Source organism: Typopeltis vanoorti, chromosome 1 (genome assembly GCF_054136105.1).
Source record: "Typopeltis vanoorti isolate ZY-2024b chromosome 1, IOZ_Tvanoo_1.0, whole genome shotgun sequence".
NCBI classification, from domain to species: Eukaryota; Metazoa; Arthropoda; class Arachnida; order Uropygi; family Thelyphonidae; genus Typopeltis; species Typopeltis vanoorti.
The window spans coordinates 22,780,669-22,797,448 of NC_143549.1; the positions used below are offsets into that span (position 1 = coordinate 22,780,669).

Consider the following 16,780-nt stretch of genomic DNA (forward strand, 5'->3'; position numbering starts at 1 on the left):
TAATGCTTCCGCCTGGTATCTCCACTTGGGCCTGGCTCCCACTGAAGAGACCTCAATAAAGGTTGATACTAGTCTGGGTAGTGGCCCTTCCCTTAATGCATAACATTATACATATCCACAAGGAGATGCGTTTTGCATTATGGGAGATACTGAGATAGGAGTGATATTAGCTTGCTCCATCTTTGCAATGAGTTTCCCAGTGTTGTACCACCTTACCCCAGTACTGAAGATACTTTCAGGAGCAAACTTTGTTTGCTCATACTTGGATAAAGGATTAAACTAAATTTATTATCAGCTAATGAATTTCCCATGATAGAGTTTCTAGTGAGAAAAAATATCACCTATCTCCTATAGACATGAATCCAAGTTACTTCTGGAATCATTTGCATTATGCATTTCCATTTAAAATGATATCTTGCAAATGAATACTCAAAACCGAAAGCCAGTTCCAAACGACTCACTAATAACTTGAGTATATTTAAAAGAGAATGGTACATTTTTTAAAGGCCATTAACAATAGGAGTTCAGTAGGTGTTTTTTGAACAACAGTAACAATATTGTTAAGTAAATTCATCTCCTAACCTGGGTGGGTTGGTAAACAGTGTGTTGCTCTCCATCAAAGGTGGCAAGCTCAAATCCCACTATGGACATACATGTCTTTGAATGTTTTCAAGTGGTAAATGAATTTCACTCCTTGGTATGCTAACCACCACTCTGCTTGGTAGAGGCTTAAAGTAGCTTGAAAAAATTCATGTTTAGTGTCCAGAACTGGTTTTTAGGATTATCTAACCCTTAATCTACTCTTTGATTTTTTAACGATACTTGCGACATAATGATTAGAAATATATACACATATGCACAAGAATAATATTTAATTTGCCAAATATTAAGTCTGTAATATTTCAGTCTGAATATTACAGACTTGATCTACTCTTGGTATAGTAATACTAATCGTGCTATAAGTTTACAGCCATTCATGGGTGAGATTCATATTAAAAATAAATTAAAACAAAAAATATATATATATATAAATAGATAGATAGTTGTCCAAATTAATTATTCTGAAGAGGACAAAGCAATTACTAATAGTACTAGTCAGAAGATGTCAGCAATCCATTAGAGGTGTAATGAATTAGAGAGAGAAAACTGCCAGGAAATTAAAATTAATTAAAAGTAAGCCATTTTAATAAATACAGCACTTTATTTGCTGTTACAAATAGATCAACATGTTATGTTATACAAAGGAAGAAGATGACTAACTAGTGACATTATGAAATTGTGAATATTGGTTACTTGTTAAGAGGCCTGAAATGGATGGATGCTATGACAGCCTCGGTAAGTGGATTATATCTTTTGTCTGCTTGTGTTCAAACCATGATGCGTCTGTTCTGCAGGAGGAAAAAATTCTACTCTTCATACAGGCTGGTTAATCCAGCTTCAGTAGAAGAGACCAAAAAAATTTACTTGCACTCTCATAATGGGATTCAAATTCAGGAGTTTTGAACCAATCTTAAGATTGCAACAGTGTTCATTCTTAGAGAATGGACAGGTTGTTTTCTTTTCTGTCGATACAGGACGGTATCCTAAACTTATGTAATTTAATACATAAGTTAAATACATCTTCATTAAGTCTGGATAAATTAATAATGCGTTTGTCAAATTTTAAACAATCCCAGATATATCTGATTATGCTTCCAAAATTGGCAATATTTTAAAATACAGTATAATATTGCATTTTAATCATCATCATATTCCTGCCATATACCCTCAACAGGTGTACAGAATATGATAGTACTACATGAAAAAAATTACATCATTACTAACTTCCTATCTAATTTTCCTCCAAATCAGCCTGTTACTTGTCAAGACTCCAACATTATCAGAGCTTGTATTTCTATCGTCTAAGATACCTTGTACCGTATCAATCCACTATATCTTGATCTTCCTCTGGGTCGTTTTGCTGCCAACCTGGCAGATAACACTTGTTTTGCTAATCTTTCTTCACCCATTCTGTTTAAGTGACAATACCACCTGAGATTAGCTCTGCTAAAGCATTCCTGGAAGCTGACAATGTCAAGTTCTTTCCTAATTTCCTCATTTTTAACATGATATAGCCATTGATGCCATCTGTTCATGCCTATAATCTTTCTCAGGACTCTCATATCTGTGGTCTCTAGTCTTTGGTCAAGTGTTTTACTTCTGACCCAGCTCTCAGATCCATAAGTTAAAACTGGTTTGAACGCTGTCTTGTATACAGCTAATTTAGTGTTCCGACTAATTTCTCTCTTATTCCATATGAATTTATTCAATTGACTTCCCACCATACCAGCTTTGCTGATTCTGTTGTCTATTTCTATATTTAATTTACCATCTTCAGTAAAAATCGTGCCTAAGTAGCTGAAATGTTTCACTTGTTCCACAGGTTCTCCATTCACAACACAGTTGACATTTTCAATGATTCTGCCTATTTTCATTGCTGACCTTCATACCATATCTATTACAACAGTTATTCAATTTAGTCAGAGAATCTGGTAGACTTGTAGCGGATTTATTTAGAAGTCTAACATCATCTGCATAAAGCAAAGAGATGACATTAGCATTTCCAATTTTGATATCATGTTTAATACCACTTTCTTTCATAATGTGATCTATATAGATAATGAATAACAGAGCAGATAATGTACATCCTTGTCTCACACCAGATTTAATATTAAACCATCTTCCTGTATTTCTTTCAATTCTAACTGCTGACTTACAACTCAAATAAAGACTAAGTATTGCTTGATACAATGCCCCACTGACACCATATAACTGTAGCGTATTCAACAGCTTCTCTCTTGGTACCTTGTCATATGCCTCTTCCAAATCGACAAAACTTAAATACATCTTTGTTATATTCCCATGCTTTCTCGACTATTTGTCGTAAAGTGAAGATCTGATCCTGACAGCCTCTATTTGGCCTGAATCCAGCTTGTTCTTCACCAAGCCTTTCTTCCACAATTCTTCTCAACCGTTTCTCAAGTATACTTGCATAGATCTTGCCAGAAACACTCAGTAATGAAATACCTCTGTAATTCTCACATTCAGTTTTATCTCCCCTTTTTATATATGGGTACTATGAGAGCTGTACTCCAATCGTTGGAAATTCATCCCTCTGTCCAGGCATTCTGAACTATGCAGTGTAGCCACTGTAAGACTCTTATGCCATCATACTTCAGCATTTCTGGTTGAATATCATCTACTCCTGCTGCCTTTCCACATTTCAAGCCTTTGATGGCTTTTTCTACTTCAAGTATGGATATATATTCCTGATTGCATGCCTGGTCAGTGTGTTTTACCACTGTGCTGTCATCACTGCTTGTTTCATTTAGCAGTTTTTCAAAGTAATTACTCCATAATTCAAGGATATCTTTTTCTCCCATTTTCATGTCACCTTTATCATCTCTAACTCCTTTTACAGCACTCTTTCCTCCATTCCTAAGCTTCTTCAACAACCTCCAGGATATTTTGCCACCTTCTTGATATTTATTTTCTACACTCTTGTCAAAGTCCTCCCATGACTTTTGTTTAGCTAGTTTTACACACTGTTTAGCATTCTTGCATTTGTCTCTGTATTCTCTAAGAGCACAAGCTAACTTATTTGCCAGGAACATTTGATATGCTTTCTTCTTTTCCTTCACTGCCTCTTTAACTTCCTGTATCCACCATGGAGCTCTGATTTTTTTTATCCTTGCAGACAACTTCACCACATGCCTCTCTAGCTGAATCAATTAGGGCTTTCTTCAAGGCTTGCCACTGAATCTTCAAGGTTTGATTCCTGTTCTCAAACTCTTTCCTTTTTTCTTCAATAATCTTTGTGTATTTTAGTCTACAGTTCACATCTGAGAGCTGCTCAACTTTTATTCGCTTTAAAACTTTCTTACATATCATTCTTTTCAATATGAAATTCAATTTCATCCTGCTCAAGACTAAATAGTGATCACTTCCAATTTCAAATCATCTATACACTCTGGTGTCCTGCACCAGGGAGAAAACATCACTATTAACAATAACATAGTCAATGAGACTTTTCTTATTCCTTGCCTCTTCTCTACATTTGAATTTGTGCACATTTTTATGTTGGAACATGGTGTTAGTAATAACTAATCCATGCCCTGAGCAGAAATCCAACAGATATTTGCCATTATTATTAGCTTTGTTCTTTTCTCCAAATTTTGCCAATATATTTTTGTATGTCAGGCAATCACTTCCTACTCTGCTATTTAGATCCCCAACAAGGACCAACTTTTCCTTTTTCTTTGTGCCAGTTGTTTTTTCTAAAGCTTCAAAAAATTCCTCCACTTCTACCTTAGTAGAACCTTCTGTGGGACCATAGGCACAAATAAGTCTCATTGTCCAGTTCCCCATTCTCATATTTGCCCACATTACTCTACTTGAGACTGCCTGCCATTCAAGAAGATTAGCCTCGTATTTTGTGTTGAATACTATGGCTACTCTTTCTTTTGCTTGATTGTCATTGCCTGAATATAACATTTTGTATTTATTGCTCAGAAAGATCATTCCAGTTTTTGTCTTTTTTGTTTCAGTCATACCTATTATGTCGATCTGGTACTTATCTAATTCCTCAGCTAGCTCCATTTCTTTGCCATTCAGGCTTCTTATGTTGAAAATACCGATCTTTAATTCTGGTGATGTTGAGTTGGGGTTTGTTTTCAGATTTGTTCCAGTAACTGATTTTTCGCTGTTCGCCCTGGTTCCCTGGCGAAAACAATGGGGACCTTGTTTAACCGGGCGACGCCCCCAGCTGGCATGAAATTTTTCATGTTGTGCCATCATTTTTTATTTTGGTTTAACCAATAAGAATACAATTTGGTCAGCTAAATCCCAAATTGCCAGCCCATCGTCATTCGTTCAGTATCCAAACAGATAACCAACAGGGTGCACCACGAGAAGGTGAGGATTGGACATTAGGTCAGATTGCATTTTAATACAATTTATATTTAAAGCAATATTTAAAAATTTTAGAAAAACTATTCAAAATACATGGATATTGAATCCAACATTATTTCAAAGCTGAAAAGAGAAACTACAAGAGTTTCATAGAAACTATAAAAGTTTCGGTGGATCCAAGCGTAAGCAAACCTTTCATGATAGGGACAACTTGTAGTAAAGGTGGAGTAAGCTCTGATCACTATCCTTAGTATTTCACATAATGTAAAACACATCTCCTAGCAGACATGTATGGTGTTATACATTATGGGGGGGGCACTACCCAGACCGGTTTCAACCTTTATTGAGGTCTCATCATTGGGAGTAATATCTGTAAAGACTCAGGTTGAAGTGATGCAGAACTTATACTTTACCATACGAGTTGCTAAAAATGGTGTCATATCACAAAAGGCACCAAGAATTAATGAAAAAGAGAGCCAAAAGGCTTCACTTCAGAGATGCATTTGAATAATTTTTGCATCGTTGAAGTGGAGCCTTTTGGCTCTCTTTTTCAGTAAAAATTTTAAATATTTTTAATTGAATAGTCTAGCTACTCACTTTGCAGCTTGTGCAGCAACTGGATGACGACTCATGCCTAAATAATCATTGCTACACCACACCAGAACATCATGTATTTTTCCATTTCTGTACTCTTGAGCATAGGGAAAATTCTGTGCCATTCGATTAACCTTCTTAAAAATACGGTAGGAATGATCTTTTTTCTTTTTTGCTATCTGGTCTTCAAAAAATTCTTCATAAGCAAAAGAATTTCCTGTAAATGTTACATTTTTCTATTAGTACAGGATAAATGAATAGCATTTCTGCAGTGATCAATGTAGTGATGAGTTATATAAAAAATATAACGTAGTGATGTAGTTATATAAAAAACTTTCATCATGAAGTAGAAGGCAACAATATTTTTAATTTTGGAAGCATAAACATAAGAAAATTCAATTATAAAATTTTTAAATGGCTTTAAGTGTGGCAAAGCAGAGATAATCCACCTGCCTTGATAGTTTCTGTAGCAGCTGCCATCTGAAGTAGACATATTCTGATGTATGATCATTTTATAAAAAATGAATGGAGGATTGTTAATTATGGGATACTGTAGATAACGGTATTCATCTATTAGATTTTGAACACTCGCCAATGCTTCATTAGTATAATTCTTTCCCTCCATCACAGAATAACTGTTATGCATACTATACCTCAGTCTTCTTTGTTTTAATACGTTTACCATGCAACTATTTTTACTATAATGTCATTACGATTCTTTATAATAAATTTAGTTTAATCCTTTATCCCAGTGAGAACAAACTAAGCAAGCTACCAACACTCCTATCCAGTATCTCCCATAATGCAAAACACATTTCCTGTTATGCATTAAGGGATTGGCCACTACCCACACTAGTTTCGACCTTTATTGAGGTCTCTTCAGTGGTAGCCAGGCCCAGAGTTGGAGAAGCAGTAGCAAGGTGGTAAAGATGGCTTTGCTACTGCTTCTGCCTGGTATCTCTAACTCTGGGTCTGGCTCCCACTGAAGAGACCTCAATAAAGGTTGAAACTAGTCTGGGTAATGGCCAATCCCTTAATGCACAATCATCATCATCAAATTCCTGCCACGTACCCTCAAGGGGTGTACAGGATGTGACAGTACTACATGAAAAAATTACATCATTACTAACTTCCTATCTACAATTTTCCTCCAAATCAGTCTGTTACTTGTCAAGACTCCAACATTATCAGATCTTATATTTCTATCGTCTAAGGCACTTTGTACCGCATCAATCCACCTATATCTTGGTCTTCCTCTGGGTCGTTTTCCTGCCAACCTGGCAGAGAACACTTGTTTTGCTAATCTTTCCTCTCCCATTCTATTTAGGTGGCCATACCACCTGAGATTAGCTCTGCTAACGCATTCCTGGATGCTGACAATGTCAAGTTCTTTCCTAATATCCTCATTTTTAATATGATATTGCCATTGATGCCATCTGTTCACGCCTCTAATCTTTCTCAGGATTCTCATATCTGCGGTCTCTAGTCTTTGGTCAAGTGTTTTGCTTCTGACCCAGCTCTCAGATCCATAAGTTAAAAATGGTTTGAATACTGTCTTGTATACAGCTAATTTAGTGTTCCGACTAATTTCTCTCTTATTCCATATGAATTTATTCAATTGACTTCCCACCATACCAGCTTTGCTGATTCTGTTGTCTATTTCTATATTTAATTTACCATCTTCAGTAAAAATCGTGCCTAAATAGCTGAAATGTTTTACTTGTTCCACAGATACATATCCACAAGGAGATGTGTTTTGCATTATGGGAGATACTGGGATAGAAATGTTGGTAGCTTGCTCCACCTTTGCTACAGTTGCCTGGTGTTGTACTAGTTACCCAGGTAAGATAGTACAACACTATATTCAGTCCTGAAGATATTTTCAGGCATAAACTTTGTTTGCTCTCACTGGGATAAAGGATTAAACTAAATTTATTATAGTCTAACCTAGTAAAAAATAAACTTTCTATGATTCTTTATGTTAAATATGTAACTAAAAATATAACCAACAGGCACTGTGAATACTAGTGTTCCCTGGTTAACCCATACTATTAAAAGTGAAATTCAGTAATTGCAGAATAATAGTACAAAGCTTATTCATCTGAAATATACTTTTTTTTCATCTTGGCTGCAAGACTTTGTTCTCAGGGATATTACTTATCATTGAAGTCAGAACTTAGAAATGTAAAAACTATTATTTACACATCCCTCTTATTCAGAAACAATACAAAACCTCTTATTTGGGAAATCAGCAAGAAGAAAAGGAGGTAATTAAATGTTATACTTTATAACTAAAATTCTTATCTAGCAATACAATTTAAAAAAAAGCTTTTAATATTATACATGAAAACATGTTTTTTACTGAATATCTAAAAGTTTTTAGATATCTAACAAATAAGCCTAGTCTGGCTGTTGTTATGCCAAGAGTTTCTTCTTTAGCCAGGAAAGTATTAAACTAGAAAAGAAAATTTCCTACAATGCCAATGTTTCAACTGAATATTATCTCACCTTAACATAATGGCTTAGCATTATATTACATTGCTTAAAATAATCCCAAACATAGTAAATGAGTAAGAACTCAATATCATAATAAAGAATTTTAATGGTCAAAGATTGTGCTTCCTTCATCAAAAACTGGATAACTCCCAGAGGATGTTTATTATCAAAATGCAAAATGAAATCTCAAATTTTTGAAAATGAACCTTAAACTTGATTTTCTGCAGTCCAACTAGCCAAAAACTGTAGTTATCTTGCTAGACTTTTCCACTTCTGCTGACCAAGCTGGAAGGAATGCAAAAGGTATGTACTATAAGCAATGACCTCATCCAGCTAGTGATCAGAATATCAGATAATACTCTCCACTCTCCCAACATTCTTCTTGGTCTTTTCTTAATTTGATTTTTCAGATTTGATTCTTATTATGATGTACAGGTAAACTAGAAAGAAAAAATGCTATTAATCAAGGTTAACCAAGATCATCTTCCTGCCACAGAAAACAAATATTAGATGTGTCCATATTGGAGAACTGATAAATAACTGATCACCATAGACAAAAATTGTTGTTAGAAAGATGAAAAGTAATTCGATAGGAAAAAATTTATTGAAAGTCATCGATCAAAAATCATACAAATTTAACTATGTATATCATATCAATAAACCCAAGTTCCCAGATGAAAAAAATCTGCAGTCTACAAATTCTAAATGTCTTCATAATTAACATTCCACAATTCTGATATCATTTTTGACACACACACTCTTCCATCATATCAGAATCACCATGGAAACTAGGAGACTAAACCTGTATGCAATAGTCCATGTAAGGCATCATCAAGGCCTTGTAAAGAAGCAAAATGACTATCTTTATATATCAAGATTCGTTTCAGCATTGTAATTATTCCCTGAATTGTATTTGCAATTTTTGCTATATGATCCTTGAACTTCAACTTCCTGTCTACTAAAACTCCAAGATCCCTAGCCTGATCAGTTTCTTCTAGCATAATCTCACCAATGTATTATAACACTGGATATCTAATCATACCAAAGCATGTGACCTGACATTTATTAACACTGAACTGAAAGCCATTTTCACATGTCCACAATTATAGCATATCATCATCAAATATAATTATAGAATTCTTTTGGGATTTATTTAAGCTTGCAGAGGCAGTTTCTTTTCACACTTAGACTTAGCTTTCCATACAACACTTGCGACTCTTCTGGTCTGCTGCTTTTAATTATTATAATTGACAACATCCACACAGTATTCCATCCACGTTTTTTTTTATTTTATTTTATTTATTTATTTTTTTTTTATTTTTTTTTTTTTTTTTACAAATCTCTTCCTTAATTAGATTACACATCCATTTCACTCCTCTATTTATTTTTCAAATTCGAGGGACACATTCTGATCTTGCATTATTTAAGTATTTTTAAACACTTCTCATGCACTGTCAATATCTTTCCCATGCAACAACTGTTACCAAAGTGCAGAACTGAGTATACTCCTCAGATGGTCATAATTTCCTGCTTAGTAGATAAGCATGCAATCTTTTATGAATGTAACATTCTGAATGCAATTATTAACATGTGTAACATGTAGAAGGGAGGCAAGGATTCAGAGATGTATCAAGTGCTACTTGGGTTAGATGAAAGTTGTATAAGAATGTGGTGAAGAAGGATTTTTTTGTGTGGAGAGTTAATAAGAATGGATGGTATATCACCACATTTTTAAAGAATGCACAAAAGAGTTAGCCATGCCCCTGACTTGGTTATTTAATGAAAGTCTTGGAGTGTAGAAGTTTCCTAAGGACTGGAAAGAAAGTAAAATAATACCTTCCACAATCCACAAGAATGGTTAGAGAACAGAAGTTTCCAATTGTAGACCAGTATGTATAATGTTGGTAAAATTAGGAGAATACGGAATTGGGTTGATGAACATAAAATTCTATATGATGGTCAGCATGGGTTCGTGAAGGGTAGGTCTTATTTTAGTAATCTGCTTATGTTTTATGATAAGGTAATGTATATGTTGGATAAGAGAGAATCACAGTGATATTATTGGATTTTGCAAAAGCTTTTGATAGATTATCACATAACTTGATGTACAAGCTGCAGAGGATAAGAATAGACAGGTATATTGGTTTGAATGATCAGAGATTAGCTTTCTGAACGATACCAGCAAGTTGAGTATGATGGTACAGTGTCTCAGAAAAGGAAGGAGACTAGTGGCATACCTCAGGGTTTTCTTCTCGGACCCCCTACTGTTTAACTTTAACTTATTTGTTAATGATATTTCATGTGGATTGACTGAGAATCTTCAAATGTTTGCCAATGATGCAAAGTTAGGTAGAATTATCGAGAGTAATGCTGATGTTAATTAATTCTCTACAGGAAGATTTGAATAGACAAATAACAAATGAGTGGAGTTGCAATTTTAATATCAATAAATGCAAGATGTTACACTTTGGAATACAGATATATAAGGCAATGTACTCTATTGGTGGAGCTATACTTTAGAAAGTGGATGAAATTCAGGATCTTGGAGTGATGGCGGACAGTGGACTGAAGTTCCGAGGGTACATCGCAAGTACTACTAAGACCACACATTGTATTGTTGCTTTGATAAAAAAGTACATAAATGTGTAGGGATAAGTAGGTGGTGGTTACTCTATATAAGGCATTGGTCAGGCCACATATGGACTATTGTGCTCAGATTTAGTCACCTGGTTTTCAGCGTGACACGAAAACACTAGAGGGGTCAAAAGATGACCTTGGTTATTAAGAGCATTTGATGGAATGTGGATTACATAGAAGGGAAAGAGGGGATATGATTAACTAAACCTTAACTAATTTGAAGGTCTATCAGATTAATACAGAAAGAATTATAAAAAAAAGTGTATGTTAAGATGGAAAGAATGAGAAGTCATCTCTGAAGTTGTATAAAAATATGGTGAAGAATGATATTTTGTGTGGAGAGTTGTTGGCGAGTGGAATGCAGGTAGTGGAAATAACTTTAAATCTCATTATGGTAGACATGTTGCTGGTTGAGTGGTCCTCCACTCAACCAGCAACATCGAGTCTTGTTGACTCCATGGAGGTTACCAAAATAATAATAATAATAATAAAATTAATTATAAAGGCATGGCTCCTTACCATACATTGGCAACACATCAAGAAAAATAGCCCAAGTAAAATCAGTCGATCAGTTAACTAGTTTGAAGTTTGAAAATTATCCTACGTTTCTTCTAAAGACAATGTTCTATTTTACAAACATCTCAGAATATACAATGCAGAAAGGTATAAGTAGGTGAAACTGAGAGAAGTTTTCAAATCCATAAAAAAGAACATGTAAACAATATTGAAAACAAGGGAGGAGATAAAAAGTTGACTCGCAGCACACATTTTCACAGGTCACATGGTAAATTGGCAAGTTTCCTCCATGCTTTACTTAGAAGAGAATAATTCGTCAAGTTGCTCAAGGAGTCTTCAAAATCATTCGCTCTATGAGCAAATGGAATAGAAAAAATAGAAACAAAGAGCTTATACTTTATCACATCAAGAAGTCATCAACTGATATATGTACCATTACATAGAGTTTACACAACAATATATAAACTATAGAATAACACGTATGCCACAGCAAATAATTTTTTTATTATGTAAATATTTCATCTTATGTCTCATAAGACACCAGTACAATGTTCAAACAATAGGAATTGAATTCCTATTGTTCGATCATTGTACTGATGATGTTTTACGAGACATAAGATGAAAATTTACATAATAAAAAAGTTATTTACTGTGGCATATAGCACATATGCCACAGCAAATAACTGTGGCATATGTAAATAATTTTTTTTTATTTACTGTGGAGTTAAAAAAAAAAAAAAGTAAATAACTTTATTTACTGGATACTCCACAAGTTTCACTATATGAAAAACAACAATATATAGACTGCACATGGTGTGCCTAATGATACACATTAAACTATTAATCCAGAACTTTTTCAATTTAAATAAATAATGGTTATTAAAAAATGTTTGAGGTTTTTTTTGTTTGTTTTAATAAATATCTTTCTGAACATGCTGTCAGTCACATGGAAAGCAAAACTTGTCAGAGTAACATTAATTTTTAATAAAAAAAAAAGTCTACGAGTCAAACCTTGTTAATTTTTAAAACTGTAGAATGTAGATTATAAGGAGAGACTGCAAATTTGTGGACTGCAGACACTGGCAAACAGTAGTGATATGATAGAGACCTACAAACTTCTGAAAGAATCATATAGTATACCAGTAGATGGAATTTTTAATTTTTTGGAGGATGGAAGACGATGAACAGGCATCTGTGAAAGTTGAGAATGAGCACAGGCAAGAAAGTGGCGAGAGCTGCACATTTCTCTCACAGAGCAGTGGGCGATTGGAATGGATTACCTTTGGAGGTCACGAGTACATACGGGTAAATGAATTGAAGATGAATTGAAGACAGTTGGTGTGGTTGATATAGGGCTCTCTCTCAATGAGTCCCCAACTCCCAGGAGATCTCTGGTAATAATAATAACAATGGAAAAAAAAATGATGGTACAACATGACAAAATTTCATGCCGGCTGGGGCGTCGCCCGGTTAAACAAGGCCCCCGTTGTTTTCGCCAGGGAACCAGGGCGAACAGCGAAAAGTCAGCTACTGGAACAAATCTGAAAACAAACCCCAACTCAACATCACCAGAGTTAAAGATCGGTACTATCAATGTAAGAAGCCTGAATGGCAAAGAAATGGAGCTAGCTGAGGAATTAGATAAGTACCAGATCGACATAATAGGGGTGACTGAAACAAAAAAGACCAAAACTGGTGAGATCTTTCTGAGCAATAAATACAAAATGTTATATTCAGGCAATAACAATCAAGGAAAAGAAGGAGTAGCCATAGTATTCAACACAAAATACGAGGCTAATCTTCTTGAATGGCAGTCAGTCTCAAGTAGAGTAATGTGGGCAAATATGAGAATGGGGAACTGGACAATGAGACTTATTTGTGCCTATGGTCCCACAGAAGGTTCAACTAAGGTAGAAGTGGAGGAATTTTTTGAGGCTTTAGAAAAAGCAACTGACACAATGAAAAAGGAAAAGTTGGTCCTTGTTGGGGATCTAAATAGTAGAGTAGGAAATGATTGTGAGACATACAAAAATATTTTGGGAAAATTTGGAGAAAAGAGCAAAGCTAATAATAATGGCAAATATCTGTTGGATTTCTGCTCAGGACATGGACTGGTTATTACTAACACCATGTTCCAACATAAAAATGTGCACAAATTCACATGGAGAGAAGAGGCTAGGAATAAGAAAAGTCTCATTGACTATGTTATTGTTGATAGATGTTTTCTCCCTGGTGCAGGACACCAGAGTGTACAGAGGATTTGAAATTGGAAGTGATCACTATTTAGTCTTGAGCAGGATAAAATTGAATTTCATATTGAAAAGAATAACATGTAAGAAAGTTTTAAAGCGAATAAAAGTTGAGCAGCTCTCAGATGTAAACTGTAGACTAAAATACAGAAATATTATTGAAAAGAAAATGAAAGAGTTTGAGAACAGGAATCAAACCTTGGAGATTCAGTGGCAAACTCTGAAGGAAACATTGATTGATTCTGCCAGAGAGGCATGTGGTGAGGTTGTGTGCAAAGATAAAAAAATCAGAACTCCCTGGTGGACACAGGAAGTTAAAGAGGCAGTGAAGGAAAAGAAGAAAGCATATCAAAAGTTCCTGGCAAATAAGTCAGCTTTTACTCTTACAGAATACAGAGACAAATGTAAGAAAGCTAAACAGTGTGTAAAACTAGCTAAACAAAAGTCATGGGAGGACTTTGGCAAGAATATAGAAAATAAATATCAAGAAGGTGGCAAAATATTCTGGAGGTTGTTGAAGAAGCTTAGGAATGGAGGAAAGAGTGCTGTAAAAGGAATTAGAGATGATAAAGGTGAAATGAAAACAGGAGAAAAAGATATCCTTGAAGTATGGAGTAATTACTTTGAAAAACTGCTAAATGAAACAAGCAGTGATGACAGCACAGTGATACAAAACACTGACCAGGCATGCAGTCAGGAATACATATCCATACTTGAAGTAGAAAAAGCCATCAAAGGCTTGAAATGTGGAAAGGCAGCAGGAGTAGATGATATTCGACCAGAAATGCTGAAGTATGGTGGTATAAGAGTCTTACAGTGGCTGCACTGCATAGTTCAGAAAGCCTGGACAGAGGGACGAATTCCCGATGATTGGAGTAGAGCTCTCATAGTACCCATATATAAAAAGGGAAATAAAACTGAATGTGAGAATTACAGAGGTATTTCCCTACTGAGTGTTCCTGGCAAGATCTATGCAAGTATACTTGAGAAACGGTTGAGAAGAATTGTGGAAGAAAAGCTTGGTGAAGAACAAGCTGGATTCAGGCCAAATAGAGGCTGTCAGGATCAGATCTTCACTTTACGACAAATAGTCGAGAAAGCATGGGAATATAACAAAGATCTGTATTTAAGTTTTGTCGATTTGGAAAAGGCATATGACAAGGTGCCAAGAGAGAAGCTATTCAATACGCTGCAGTTGTATGGTGTCAATGGGGCATTATATCAAGCAATACTTAGTCTTTATTTGAGTTGTGAGTCAGCAGTTAGAATTGAAGGAAGTACAGGAAGATGGTTTAATGTTAAATCTGGTGTGAGACAAGGATGTACATTATCCCCTTTGTTATTCATTATCTATATGGATCACATTATGAAGGAATGTGGTATTAAACCTGATATCAAAATTGGAGATGTTAATGTCAGCTCTTTGTTTTATGCGGATGATGTTATACTTCTAAATAAATCCGCTACAAGTCTGCAAGATTCTCTGACTAAATTGAATAGCTGTTGTAATAGATATGGTATGAAGGTCAGCAATAAAAAGACAAAGACAATGAAAATAGGCAGAATCATTGAAAATGTCAACTGTGTTGTGAATGGAGAACCTGTGGAACAAGTAAAACATTACTTAGGCACAATTTTTACTGAAGATGGTAAACTAAATATAGAAATAGACAACAGAATCAGCAAAGCTGGTATCGTGGGAAGTCAATTGAATAAATTCATATGGAATAAGAAAGAAATTAGTCGGAACACTAAATTAGCTGTATACAAGACTGTGTTCAAACCAATTTTAACTTATGGATCTGAGAGCTGGGTCAGAAGTAAAACACTTGACCAAAGACTAGAGACCGCAGATATGAGAGTCCTGAGAAAGATTAGAGGCGTGAACAGATGGCATCAATGGCAATATCATATTAAAAATGAGGATATTAGGAAAGAACTTGACATTGTCAGCATCCAGGAATGCGTTAGCAGAGCTAATCTCAGATGGTATGGTCACTTAAATAGAATGGGAGAGGAAAGATTAGCAAAACAAGTGTTCTCTGCCAGGTTGGCAGGAAAACGACCCAGAGGAAGACCAAGATATAGGTGGATTGATACGGTACAAAGTGCCTTAGACGATAGAAATATAAGATCTGATAATGTTGGAGTCTTGACAAGTAACAGACTGATTTGGAGGAAAATTGTAGATAGGAAGTTAGTAATGATGTAATTTTTTCATGTAGTACTGTCATATCCTGTACACCCCTTGAGGGTACATGGCAGGAATTTGATGATGATGATGATGGAATGGAATTACAAGGAAAGTAGTTATGGCTTGAAATGATGCCATTTCATTTGAAACAGCAAAGTAAAGAAGTCAGTCAGAAGCTTGGATAAAGGATTAAACTAAGAATATAATTTCTTGGTATCTTTAATTTATAGTATAACCAAGTGGAAACTCTTGCAACAGCAATTATCCTAGTCAGAGTTCTAAGTCAGGATAAAGACGATATCTTCATCCTGATCCAGACTTCATCCTTCAAGAGATAGTCAATGGTTTGCTGCAGTTGTCTTTCATGGCCTGAGTTGACTTTAAATACCAAAAGTGTGACACTTAAAAGAGAAACTTGTGGGACTCCCTCTTCTGGATTATAGAGGTGAGAGAGGGCAGTTCCTACTTAGACTTGGCTGATTTGGTTAGAAAAGTTCTTGATAAAAAGAGAGAGAGAGAGAGAGAGAGAGAGAGAGAGAGAGAGAGAGAGATAGAAATTCCCTCTAAGACCAAAATTATGAAAGTCTTTCAGTATTCTAAGCAGTTTCACATGCTTTTTCCATGTCAAATAAAACTGATACAATATGCTCATGTTTTTGAAAGGTATCCCTAATGGATGGCTCTAGCCAGATAAGATGATCAGTCATACAAGACAAGACAGCATTCAAACTAGTTTTAAGTTATGGATCTGAGAGTTGGGTTATAAATAAAAGCACTTGATCAAAGATTAAAAACCACAGATATGAAAATTTTCAGAAAAATTAGGAGCTTGAACAGATAACAACATCAATGGTAGAATCATATTAAAAATAAAGATGTTAGGAAATAACTTGACATTGTTACCATTCAAGAATGTGTGAGCAGGCTAATCTAAGTTGGTATGGTCACTTAAAAACAGACTAGGATAGGAAAAGGTAGCAACACATGTAATTGATGCCAAAATAGCAGGAAAGAGACCAGAAGAAGACCAAGGTCCAAAAGGATTGATTAGAAGTGCCATAGAAGACCAAAATGTTAGATAATACTGGAGTGCTGGCAAGTAACAGACTAATTTCGAGAAAAATTGTTAATAAAAGATTAGTAA

At 35.1% G+C, this 16,780-nt stretch overlaps 1 protein-coding gene across 1 annotated transcript in view; it reads right to left on the reverse strand.

Moving 5' to 3' along the window:
- Window positions 1–16,780, reverse strand: part of LOC150109830 (5-aminolevulinate synthase, erythroid-specific, mitochondrial-like) — a 180,870-nt gene that overhangs the window by 108,634 nt on the left and 55,456 nt on the right. Inside the window, exon 4 of the mRNA XM_090414713.1 lies at window positions 5,548–5,761. Coding sequence (XP_090270839.1) covers window positions 5,548–5,761 — 214 coding nt within the window. The remainder of the gene's footprint in view (window positions 1–5,547; window positions 5,762–16,780) is intronic.